This window comes from Serinus canaria, chromosome 1A, assembly GCF_022539315.1.
Source record: "Serinus canaria isolate serCan28SL12 chromosome 1A, serCan2020, whole genome shotgun sequence".
Classification (NCBI taxonomy): Eukaryota; Metazoa; Chordata; class Aves; order Passeriformes; family Fringillidae; genus Serinus; species Serinus canaria.
Window position 1 is genome coordinate 39183487 of NC_066314.1, and position 12786 is coordinate 39196272.

Genomic DNA, 12786 nt, shown 5'->3' on the forward strand with positions numbered 1-12786 from the left:
TGATAACACACTCCCTCAATTTAAGTAAAAGCAGCTGAGATGTTTGTGACACTTGGGGCAGACTTCCCAGGAGCACTTTGAGCATTGCTTGAAGAGGTCTTAATGCACTTCATATATTTTGAGGTTTCAAAAAACAGCATTAAATAATCACATAAGGGAGAAAGAAAACTTGTTAAAAGTTCCCCAATTTATTAGAGCTTGATGAACAGACTCCCATTCTTCTGGGACAGCATGTGCCACTTGATGGAAATCATGAGGAAAGTTACATAAAAAGGCTGGCTAGCAGCAAAGGAGGCAATGCTTTAAAATCCTTCTATAAAAAAAGAAATAATCAGCTTGATGGACCCAAATCCTTTCCATAACTTCATGCCTCTATATCTAATGAATCCTGGAAGATGGTTTCAGTGCATTATTTTCCACAGCTGGCTTTCCTTTCCAGTCTATTTATCTGTTCTACTCAAAGTGCGCATCTCTGACTATACCCACCCCTCCTCCGGTGGGCAGCAGTTGTGGCGATGTCCTGAGGGAGCACCAGCTTGCAGCACTCCTTGCCTTGGGGTGTGTTTGTTTCCGACCCTCTCTGCCAAGTTTCAGTGATTTTGCTTAACTGCAAGCTAAGCTAAATGCTCCCTATGGATGTTCACACTGATAAACAGCAGGCTGTGGGCAAGTGTGGAGCCCCCTGCTCTGGCATCCATCCCCAACATAGGTAGAGCCCTTCTCTTTGCTACTAATCTGACCTATTTAGCACGGCTGAGTAAAAAGAAAAAAAAGGGAGAAAAGGGAAACAGGAAAATAAAGACGGGAAAAGGAAGAAGAGAAAAGGGGGACTGAGAAAAAGGGAAAAGAAAGGGGGGGAAAAAAAAGCCAAAGAGAAAGGAGAATGGAACAGGAAAACAGAAAAAGGAGAAAAGGGGAAGGAAAATAAGGCGGACTGTGCCCAGCTGGCAGCGGGACACGGCGCAGCCCAGGCCCAGCCGGAGCCTGAGGGGTCGGAGCGGGCGCGGGGCCGGCTCAGCCGCCGGCGCGCGGGGCGGGGCGGGGCGGGGCGGGGCGGGCACGGAGGGGCGGCGCGGGGCGGGCCCGCACGCAGGCGCGGTGGGAGCCCGGGGCGCCCCACGCGGGCGCTCCCAGAGCCTCGGCGGCGGCGCCCGGCTCGGCAGCGAGGGGGGCGCGGGCGGGGAACGGAGCTGCGGCAGCGCCGGGGGAGGAAGGCGGGAGCCGGAGCCGCGCCCCGCTCCGCTCAGTCCCGTTCCGCTCAGTCCCGCTCCGCGGAGCCCAGCTGCGCTGTCGCCGCCGATAGCCCCGCTGCCATGGGGTAGGGGCGGCGGAGCGGGGAACGCCGTCAGGCTGTGGCCGCCGGCGGAGCGCGGAGCGGCGCCCCGCGGTGCCGGGGGGCGCGAGGGGCAGGCGCGGGAGGCCGGGCAGGGCAGGAGGCTGCCCCGGTGCGAGAGGCGGCAGCGGAGGCAGGCGGAGAAATGATCGCGGAGTTGTTGAGCAGCGCCCTGGGGCTTGCCCTGTACCTCAACACCCTGAGCGCCGACTTCTGCTACGATGACAGGTAGGGCGGGGAGCGACGGGGGTGGGCGGGCTGGGGTTGCTCACCTGTCGGGAGCAGAGCTTCGGCCGCCCCCCTCCTGGTGCCCGGGGCGGCGCCGGAGGGTCCCGGAGCTTTGTCGGCTCGGACTCGGTCCGCTCCAGCCCCACGCAGCAGGAGGGGACCCGCCGATCCAAGTTGGCATTTCCTGGGCTGGTGCCTCATGCGGGATGCCCGGCCGCCTCCCGTCCCGGTCCCTCGCTCCGCCGGGACCGAGCGCCCGCGGGAAGTTGCCGTGCGCTGCCGGGCTGCGCTGAGCGCCCGCGGGGAGCGGAGCCCGGGCGGCCGGGAGCGCCGCTGGGCTGGCTTGGGCTGCCCACCTGCTCCTCTCCTGGCCTTACCTGCCCGCCGGAGCTGCGGAAAGGCGCTGTTCTTAGTCGGGGGAAATTCCGATTTGTGCCTTTTCCGGTGACTTAATCTGATCGCATTTAAAACAGATGCATAATTATAATGTATTGTTAGGGAGAACAGCACGCCTGGCTAAACTTATTAACCGTCCTGGGGTGATTCATGCTCCATTGGAATTAAACCATCCAAAAAGTGAGCCGGGATTGACTTTGACAGCGTTTCATCAGCCTCTCTCCTCTAAGGCCGGAGACCGTCTGCCCCGGGGCGGGTGGGTAGGGGGCTCGGCCCGGCCCGGCGCGGCTCTCCCGGCCCCGTCCCATCCCATCCCGGAGGCGCGGCTGGAATCCTGCGGGAGCCGGCAGCTGGCCACGCGTGCGGGACTGCCTGTGCGGCTGGGAGCGGGGGGAGGGAGCGAGAAGTGCCCCTGGGCTGGTGTGTGAGCGGAGGGTCTTTCGGCACGGCTCAGGTTCACGGTGCCAGCGCGCTCCCTGAGCAGCTATCAGGCAGGGTTGGTGCCTTGGAGCCTTTGGTGTGAGAGGAGGAAACGGGAGGAGGCACGGCGAGGTGGGATGAGGGATGTGCCTCATCAGGATGATGAGTTGAACTTCCCGGTGCGCTGCTGGGATGCGAAAGGGTCAGATGCGTCTTTGATTAGGCATTTGCCTTGGAAAATAACCTGCCTGTCCTGCAGTAATTAGTTACTAAACTTGGAATTTTCCTCCCTTAAGCGGTATTACAGTGCACCTGCCGTGTTTAAGATCTGTCACCGCTTCCAGAATACTCCCCCCCTGTTTTCAAGGCTTGCTACTATTAAACCTATTATACTGGAAGCAAATGCCAAGTATTAGTCCTGGTATAGGTCTCTTAGCTGGGAACAGAGTTGGCTGCAGAATGTGGCAATTCAGGCTTCAGCCCTCCAGGTCATTTACATGTACTTGAAGCCTTGTGAGCAATTAAGTGGTTTTAGGTTTCTGTGAGTCTTCCAATTTTCTAAGTGATTTTTCTTAAACCTATTTAAAAGTTTTGAAGCTTCATTCATAAACAGTAAAAGAGAAAAGTCTGCTGTTGCCCTGAAATGTGAAGTCTGAGTTGGATCAATAGGAAGAAGTGAATATTTTGATACAGTGATGCTATTTTAAACCCACTTATTATAGTTAAGAACTGCAGGAGTTGTGGAATATTTACATAACCCTACATAGCATATATTGCAATGTTTGGGCAAAAACTGGGTTGTTCAAGCACAAGCTTAAAAGCCTGTCCTGCAGGCCAGTTCAAATGGACTAGGCATGGAAAGCAGTACGAAGTACTTTCTGGTGCTGTTGATGTGGAGGTCAAGGTTACTCTTGATCTTGCCTGAGTGTGCTTTAATGCAGTTAGAAAAAAGTGGTATTTGAGTGTCATCTCTGAAAGTGTGGAAAATATAATCACACACAGATTTTGCTAGTACTAATCTCACACTGTTTAAAAGGTATTCTAAAAGATTGCTTTGTTCATGTGTTTACCTCCTAACTAAATAAAGTACTCCTCATCATTGTAGCTAAGATTTAGGCATTGACTAGAGTGGTGTAAAAGCCAGTTAATGGCAAATCTGTATATGGGGTCATCTAATTAGGATGTTTTTCAATTGCAGCACTGGAAGGGACAAGGCAGAAAAGGCTGTTTTGTGCTAGTAATTGTTGAACTAGAAAGGGTTATCTATTCAAAGAGGCAGGCTCAGACCCCAAGTATTCTTTTAACTGTAATCACAGGATCTTGCTGCCCTGCAGGAGCTGGCTTGAAACGTAACAGTAGAAAAGGAGGTCGATGCTGGAGCTGCAGGACACAGCCCTCCATGCAGGAGATGGATCATGCTACTAACTTGAACTGAACCAAGATTGTGTATTAAAGCTGAGAACCAGCAATGCCTTGTTTCAGGAAGGCAGCATATCGCCATGGTTTTTATTCTACTTCCTTTGCTATTATATTGAAATTACATCAACTGTTCGCTTTTTAATATAGTGATCAAACTTACTACATAAAGGGTGTCTGTAATTGCTTTCTGTATTTTTTAATGTAGGTTGGGCAAGATTAAGTGGCATCATAAAACTTCTTATAGCAAAATCAATTTTCCAATGGTAAGATATAATATTTTAGCAGCAGCACGGCACCAAACTAAAGACTCTATGGACAGTGAGTGATATAACAAACTTGCTTGTAGTCTGGGCTTTGACTCTGTACCAAAGGATTCAATATTTTGTTTCTCACCCTTTACCCACTTAAACTGAAATAGCATGAATTTTAAGCCTGAGGAAGTTAAGTGAACAAATGTACATGTTCTTGCTTTTTGTCCTTAAACTGCTTAACTCGTTTCTTTCGGACTAAGCAGATATATTGCACATAATCAATGCAATCCCAATATTTTTGAGCAGTTGACCTATTGATTACCTTGAATGAAAGTGTCACTTGTCAATTTCTAGTCAGTTTCTAAACATAAATGCCAGTGTTGTTGCTTGTTTTGTTTTCTTTTTTTTGTTGTTCTGTAGGTGTAGACCTAGAAAACACAAGCTTTTGTCACCCTTGTCCCTGCCAGTGTAATTCTTACAGACAGCTGTGATATTTCCTTGTTACGTGTGTAGATTATTACTGAGAGTTTCACCTCCCCACCTCAAAATTTCATTGTTCAGCTAGGAGCAAATAGATGTATTTTTCCCTTCTTTTTACTTATTTATTTGAAGCTGAATGTGGTAAATAGTAAACCAAAACAGGAGATGAATGAAGAAAGGGGGGGGTGGGAATACTTAATCCCACAGTAGCTCACATTGCTTGTTAGTAAAGGTTTATTTATTGTTAAGCAAAATCTTGAAACTGGTAACAGGGTAGAGAAAAATTCAATTTCCATTCTGCAGATGTGTTTGAAGATACTGCTTCTTGCACTGTCTTAAATCCAGCTTCTTGCCAGATTGGGGGGGGGATGATGACACGACTAATCTCTGCACTCACAGTTTGTGTTTCATGCTAGTATCTACCAGTGTCGCAGGAGGGAGACCCATTGCTACAATTAGCCTTACACATAGGCATGACCATTTTTGCCTGCCATTTAGGCACCACCAGCCCACCTGGCAGTTTGACCTGCTGGTGCCTGACGCTGAAGCTGTCATCCTTCATGTGGCCTGTCCTGACTAGGACAGGCCACTGTCACTGTCAGTTTATGGCTGGGGAGGGGAGATTTAGTGCTCTGTGTATCCAAGGTCATGCATTGTTACAGTAAACATGGCAAAAGCAGCTCATCTGCTGAGGTGGTCCTTTCTTCTAAATCTCAAAAGAAATGCATATTTTAGGGGGTGTATGGTAGGAAGCTTTAACCTTGAGTGATGTATTGTCTCAGTGACACATTGTCAAAATCAGTGTTCTGGAAAATGCGTACAGATTTTTCTCTGTCTGTGTAGGGCTCTTCCATGAAATTTGGTAGCACAGACCAACTTTCTCTAGTTTACACTGCATTTTATTTAGCAGGCCTGAATGGGGCAGCCTTGCTGATGGTAGAAAATATCCATCAGCCCTGTTTCAAAGTTGCTGGGCAATATTCCAGACTGCATTGCAAAAATCCTGTTAAATGTTTTCACCCTGTAGTGTCAGACTTGCATCATTTTAAAACAGGCTGAGCCCATACCCATTTGACAGTACCTCTGTTGGGTCTGCCACATGAGATTTAATCTAGCAAGTGACCCAAATACGTGCACTAGAAGAACAAGTGTAAGTGCACTGGGGAAAATTACTTGCCATCTGTCTCCTTGTTGTGTGTGTATATTTGATTATTAATTTACATTTGTGATTTTTATGGCCCTTTTTTGTTGTCCTCTCAATTTTTCAGCTCTGAGTACATCTCTCCAGTAGCTTTTAGCAGCTCCAATTTACAGGTAGCAGCAATCCTCTGAATTCCAGGAGTGAGATTGGTGATGGGGAGACAGGGACTTGTGTGCTTTCTCTGTAGTGTTTTCCCTTTGTCCCCTCTGTTCCATCTTCTGCATGCTAATTTCAAACCTCTATAAAGATAATTTTTATCTGAAACAGGAGTTTTAACATATTCATAAAGGAGTAAAGGTAACTTGGAAAAGATGCTTGAGTAACTTAGCATGTGTAGTAAAGGTTTGTAGTTGAGTTTGTGTTGTAGCTGAGTATGAACCAAGTGAACTGGTAACTGATTGTCTAATGGGATGAACCCAGCACAATAATATTTTGTTAATACCAGTTCTTTTTGAAATGCTGAGCATAATCTAAATATGTAATTGGCTTTTCATTTTAAAATGGTTTCTGCATAAAAAATACGTTGAATGAAACACTTTGATCCAAATATGAAATCTTAGTTTCATCAAAATATCAGTGGGTGGTTTGTTTTAGTTTTTGTTTTTTTCCATTTAAGATGCTGTAGTATAGAGATTATAGAAAGCAAAAAAGAAATTATGTCCCCACTGGCTTTATTTTAAGATTCTTGTTGCATATGTAACACTAACATAAAGCATGTCACTTCTGGTAGCTGGTTCAGAGGATAAATTCATGCCTGTTAGCAGACGGAGAGTCTCCCTGAGTCGCTGACGGGATGCGCCTCATCTGCAGGAAGTTCTTCCAGCACACAATGGAGTTACAAATTCAAATGATCAACTTTCTCCAACATCTCCCATATGTATTCCAGCTGCACTTCTGAATCCTTTCAGTTTGCCAGAGCGAAAGTCGCTGAAAGGCTCAGAAGTATCTCATCTCAATTTGTTAACCATCTGATAGCTGCAAGAGTGATGAATTAGAGCTCCTTTGCTTCCCTCATCTGGAAGTTTGCCCTTCCCTTGTTGTTTGCTGCTAGATTTGTTTCTTTCTTTTATTCTTTTTTTCTGTGAAGTTGACTGAATCAGACTTTGCTGTTTGTTTATGTAGTTTGTTTCTTCAGATGAAATATTTGATGCTGAAACTGATGCAAGACTGCTGGCAACCTGTGGTGAGAGTTGCTCCAAAAAAAAAGCTGGAGAAACAGACTAAATCTGAAGAAAGAGATGCTTAATGTTATTGTTACTTATGTAGAAGTGAAATCTGTTCCTTTTATGTTTGATTAAAAAAAAATTCTGGATATTTTATAGTTTTTACTCAGATTTTGGGACAACTGTCTGCTTTTTGGAAAAGAAGCCTTTTTAAAGTGCCCATTTCCTTCTCTGTTCTTTTAACTCTAATTTTTGTCTGAAATAGTTGTTTGAAAGGTGGAAACATTTTATTTGGAGACCTGAACCTTATGCTGAAAGTTTTAAAATAAATTTTGAAATTTCTCTTGATTGTGGAAGCCTATTGTTTGCCTTAGGCCTTGGCAACCTTTGACTCCTTCTGCTTTTCTACTTGGGGTGACTGATGATATAAACTCTCCTTATGATCCTTTTGAGTGGGAGCTTGTTCTGTGGGCAGGCTGGTTAAGTCAGGATGGCAGTAGGATTTCATTTCACATCTGCTATATCAGGTGCTTATCCTGTCTCAGGTTGGTCATCCAGAGTTAAGATGTGTTATTTTTTGTACAGGCAGTACCTCCCTAGTAAAAGGGTGTCAATTTTGCAATTTCTTTCCCAGTTTCACCCTTTGCAGAGCTCCATACTAAACCATTTTTCCTCAAAGCCTGTTGATGAATGAAACTCGAAGAGTCAGAGGAAAGTGTTTCTTTGGAATAGCATCCTAAATATTACTTAACATGTCAACACTGCTGCTCAGTTTGTTACTGCAGGACAATTGAAATATTTTGTGAACCTGTGAATGGCTTATGACAGACATCTCCAAAGGCAGCAGCATGCACTTGGCTCTGTCTTCAGAGGATGCTTCAGGCTAGCACAGGGGTGCTGCTGTTTGTCTGTGACAGCTGATTGTGAAACAAAGAAACAAGCTGGATCACTGGGGCAGCAGCCAAGGATCAAGTTATCTCTCACTCTCTGTTTTACTTCAAGGAAAAAGAAAATTGCTAAATCAAACTGTTTGAAGGCAATAAAATTTTGTGACCCAGCCTCTGTAACTGGGGCAGGTTCCTTGTTGATGCTTCACTGACCATTCCTGGTCTCCTTAAGCTTGCCTTGTTAAGCTTCCAAAGTGAGAAAAAGTAAAAGTGGCTTCCTTGAATACTAATCCTTGTATTTCCTAGGACACTGTGAATTACTCTGTTAGCCTTCATTGTCCTAGTGGCTTCATGAGGAAATTTTTCAAGAATAGTGGCAAGTTTCAGTTGGAGGTAAATAGTACTCGTTTACTGTCTTCATGTCCTTTATTTCCTTTACCTCTTCATCTTTTTAATTGCTTTTTATTTTACTGGAAATATTGTGCTTTCAGCATGAGATTTTTTTGTCTTTTGTATCTTAATTATTCTGATTTTTTTTTTGTCCAGTGGTTTATTTAAGTGGCCTATATCAATGCTTCAATGTTAAGAATCAGTGTAATCTGTAAAAACACTGTGGGTATATATACTATCACTATATTAGATAGCAGAATTCTATTGTATGCTAAAATTTGAGACCCTGTCTTTTATAGCATCTTTCTTCCAACAGAGCTAGACAGGTTTGCTATTAGTCTGCCACAAAGGCTCCTTAATATATTCATGGGGGTCACTGTTGACTGCCTCAGATCATTTCCTTCTCTCCAGGATTTAAGCACATTGGCTTCAGCAGCATTCCCAGTCCCAGCTGGCCTGGCAGGCCAGAGACTGACAGATGACTGAACAGGGATTTTCTATATGATGGTACAAACCATTGCTTCTAGATGACTGGACTGGTCTGCGAAATCTTTTATTATTCACCAACTTGTCAGTAGACCCCAGAAGCCCTGCCCTGACCTCTGACCTGGGTTTCAAGGGAGGACACATTTTTCTGAATTTAGCATCCTGTGTCCAGGATGGGTGTTTCTGAATTTAATGTTACCCTGGGCTGTTTTGCTAATGAGAGGATTGTATGATTTTTAGCTCCTACATGCTTTAGTTGGCCAGTCCAATTCTCGTTCAGGGGAACAACGCAGTAATTGGTAGCAGAACTATTGCTGTGAAGTCCCTGCCAGTGCCTGTATGCTATTTTCATGCAACTTGGTAATTTGCATACTTAAATCCTAAAAAAGACTTGAACTCTTGAAACAGGGTCACTATTCAGTGACCAAAATTGTCATGGAAACAAACCCACTCAACAGCAGCCAATGCCCTCCCATGATTTCTGTCCAGTCTTCTCACCTCTATGGCTTTTTACATATAGCAGTTAATAATTGGAAGCTGGCCCCAGGAACCAGACTCCAGTGTGCCACTTCCACATCATTGCTGTAGAATGACCTGTACTCAGTGCTTAGGTGGGAAACCAGTCTCTGAACACTCTCAAGTACCTAACTAAAAGTTATACCACGAGCGTTTATCTGCAGCCCCAGCTTAGAGATAGCATTTAATTTCTGTACATAGTGTTTCCAATTGCTTGGCTGCCTGCTCTAAGTATAATTTGAGTTAACTGCTTGTCTAAAATTTTTCTCTCCCTCTGATACAAGGGAATGTAGCTCAAAGTTGTATGGCTCTCTGTGAATCATGTACTTTTATTTAGGAGGCAGTGCTTGGCTAAGTGTGTGGGTTTCCAGTGTCAGGATGTATCAGGAGGGCCTTTGCAGCATCCTTTGCAGCCTCTAATTTCTATGCAGGAATATTTCTCAGTTGATGCTTTTTAAAATAGCTTTTATATTTTCTCAGCAACTATTGAAGCTGGTGATGGCTATTTACTTTGATACTAAAAAAGCCAGCATGGAGTCCCAGTGTATGAATAAAGCACTAAGGAAGACTCTTCCACTGAAAATAGTTTCCTAAAGTTGATGTTTGAAGCAGTTTTAAGGTGACATAATTACTTAGCAGGGGGAAGAGGAAAAAACCCTGAGTCACTGGATGTTGTCCATTGTAAAGATCTTTAAGAATTAAGGAAAATAAAAACCTGTCTGTAGATAGGGGTCAGCCAAGCCCTTTGTTGTGGAATATCAGTTAAAACCAAGCCCTGAAATCCAGCCAACCAGCACAAAACTGCATGCATTTATTATGCTCCAAGAGCCCCTTGATATGTCTTCATCCAGATTCCAATAGGAGATGAAAGACTTCAGGAGGAAACCAGCTTGTGTGTAGAAAAGATTGCCGTGTGCTGAAGTTGCCTCTAGAAGGCAGGCAGAGGAGGTCTGTCCCATTGTCATTTAAATTGTAAATATTCAGTGTGTGGCTGCTTTTGGAGCCGTGTATCTTGTGGTAATTCCTGTGCCTGCATTTTACCCCAGGGTGTTTCCCAGAGGTGTTTTATAGCGTGCTTAGGGTTCAACCTGCTCTAAGTGAGGTTGTGAGTTGTCGAGTTGAAGTTCTTTACTATATCAATATATCTATAGGGTATATCTATATTATATCCTATACATGTGACAGGGTTTTAGTAGACACTCTGCACTGAAACATGCTATTAATTGAATTATAAAGTGATAACCAATATCTTGGAGGCACACTGGGAAGAACTGGAATTCTTAATCCAGGATAATTTGATTTTTTTTGTTTTTTTTTTTTTTTTTTTAAGGACTGATTTGTTTCAATCCCTCACATGAAATCTTGAAGTGGGAATTAATTTCAAAAGTCTGCCACTTCTGTGACTTTAATTTTGGTTTCTCCAAGTCTTTTCTGTGTGTATAGTTTGATATTGTTTTCAGAGTGTGTTTTCAGTGGTGGACCTTTGAAAAGACATGGGAGGTTCTTGCTGCCCAATGTGCAAAGGAGCACTTTAAATAATGCATTTAAAAGTCTTCCTTTTGAAGCACACAGTGCCTATGCCTTTATAGGTTGTTTAGTAGTTTCTCCTCTGCAGGCTGATCCTGTTGGTATTTTTAAAAGTCTTTGTGATATTGTAGCACTTTGGAAACATTGGAATCTTCTTGGTTTCATTTCACAGCCTGTCAGCTTTCCTGGGTCAGAATCAGTTATGCTTGGCTGGCTCCTTTGTTTGAGGGGACTTGTACTGGGCTACTTTGAGAAGAGGATTAGATCCAGTTGGAAATTCAGATGAGATGCCTGCAGTCACTTCTGGCCATTAGAGTAACTTTCCTAAGTTTCCTATCTCCAAATAACACTGTGGATTTCCCTTAGTGAAGTAGGAGCCCATATTGTGTTGAGTGTGACTCTGTGGGTGGAACTTGCAGATGTTGTTCTGTAGGTTATGAACCTTCTGCACTATACTCTTTTTTTCATGCTTCATATGCTTTTATAAAAGGATTTTTTTTTCTTGTCAAATAAAGGAAAATGGAAGGAACACTGTGACTTGTTTTATCCTTTCATTTCCAACAGTTATGTGACACTGCAGGTGCTGTCATACCTTCTCTTGTATTTGATACTGTATTTATTTGATATTACTACTTAGTAGTAGCAAAAATGTTGATTGTTGTAATATTTTAATAAGAAGATGCAGAAATTAGATGAAGAAATTATGTGAGGCAGGATCTTAACAAACCTTATTTTATGTATTTTACATCAGCACTCTAGGTATCGCTAAAATGATAAGAATATTTATATCCTGTACTAAGCCTCTCTGTATTGGCCCATCTGACATTTTTGGTGCCAGTATTTAGTTGGTGAATCATCCTGGGCAACTCTCTGGAATAATTTCTGGTCTGGAAGTTTGGTTTGTGAGTCTCTAGCAAGGTTGCTTCCGTTCTGCTATCCTTTCTTTGGCTTTCCAGGCTTTCTTCCAGCTCCTATGCCAAAAAGAAACACTCTACAGCTCATGGGAAAATACTTCTCAGCATGGTATGCTTCTATCTATGTATTTCCTTACTGCAAAATCTTGAATTATAACAAGAATTTCCTTGTAATAAATCCCATGAATTTTTAGTGTATGTGTTTCATTTTCTTCAAACAGTTTCAGTTGTACTTGAGGAAACTTTTAAAGGTCATTTTGTCTGTGGGGGTTGTTTTATTTTGGTTTTTTTTAAGAAAGAAAAGAGTGTTGCTCTGGCAAAATTAACATTAGTTGCAGAAGAAAGGTTTCCTTTTTTTAATCAATTATTTATAATTAAACTTCTGATGTCTTACATTTTTACAATTAAAGGAGAAGAAAACGTAGGTTTTTTAAATCACTTTGGTCTGAATTAAGGTTCCAGTGCCAAAAAAATAATTTAAATGCTGCATGGCTGTATAAATAAAGCTTGCTGAAAGAAAATGTACTAAGCATAATGAAAAAGTTTAATCAAATGGCATTTTTGTGTCTAGCAGCTCTTATTTTGTAGCACAGTTCTTTGTAGCTTCTTTGTAACACCAGTGTACTTGAATAAATTTTCTATTTTTGTGAAAAGATGTAGTTATATGTTCTATTCCATTTCACAGTACATTACTCATCTCCTGCATGTAAATCACTTGGCTTGTTAAAAATGTTAGTATTTCTCTTTAATAAACATCACGCTTCTGGAGAGTTCTCAAAATACACTTTTATCCAGAAGATGAAAGACTTGACAATGGGGAAAGGCCACAAAGACAATGGTTCCTCACGTTGCACTCATGGTAAAAACGACAAAGCCAAGCTGGATCCCTTGGGAGTTCTGTCTGGGCTGCTGTTTGCTGCAGACACATTCCTGCTCTGCCTGGCTGTTGAAAGCAGCTCCTGCTCTGGAGATGGTTGTGGTGATGTGGCTTATGGAGTGTGGCTGGCAGGTGAAGCCTCAGAGGAGTGCCTGCTGCACCCAAATGAGCCTGGGGCTGTGTGTCAGGATGGGCCCTGAGTGATGCTGCAGGTCACTAATCTCCCACTGCTTGGCTTCTTCCCTCCCTGTTCCTGCTCATTATGATGACAAACTTGTGGCAGCTGAAGCCACATCTT

The 12786-nt window shown here is 43.5% G+C and overlaps 1 protein-coding gene across 1 annotated transcript in view; it reads left to right on the forward strand.

The window, feature by feature from the left end:
* The first annotated feature begins 1396 nt into the window (after positions 1-1396).
* TMTC2 (transmembrane O-mannosyltransferase targeting cadherins 2) overlaps positions 1397-12786 on the forward strand; it is a 242120-nt gene continuing 230730 nt past the window's right edge. The window contains exon 1 of the mRNA XM_030238179.2: positions 1397-1561. Coding sequence (XP_030094039.1) covers positions 1479-1561 — 83 coding nt within the window. The 5' untranslated portion in view covers positions 1397-1478. The remainder of the gene's footprint in view (positions 1562-12786) is intronic.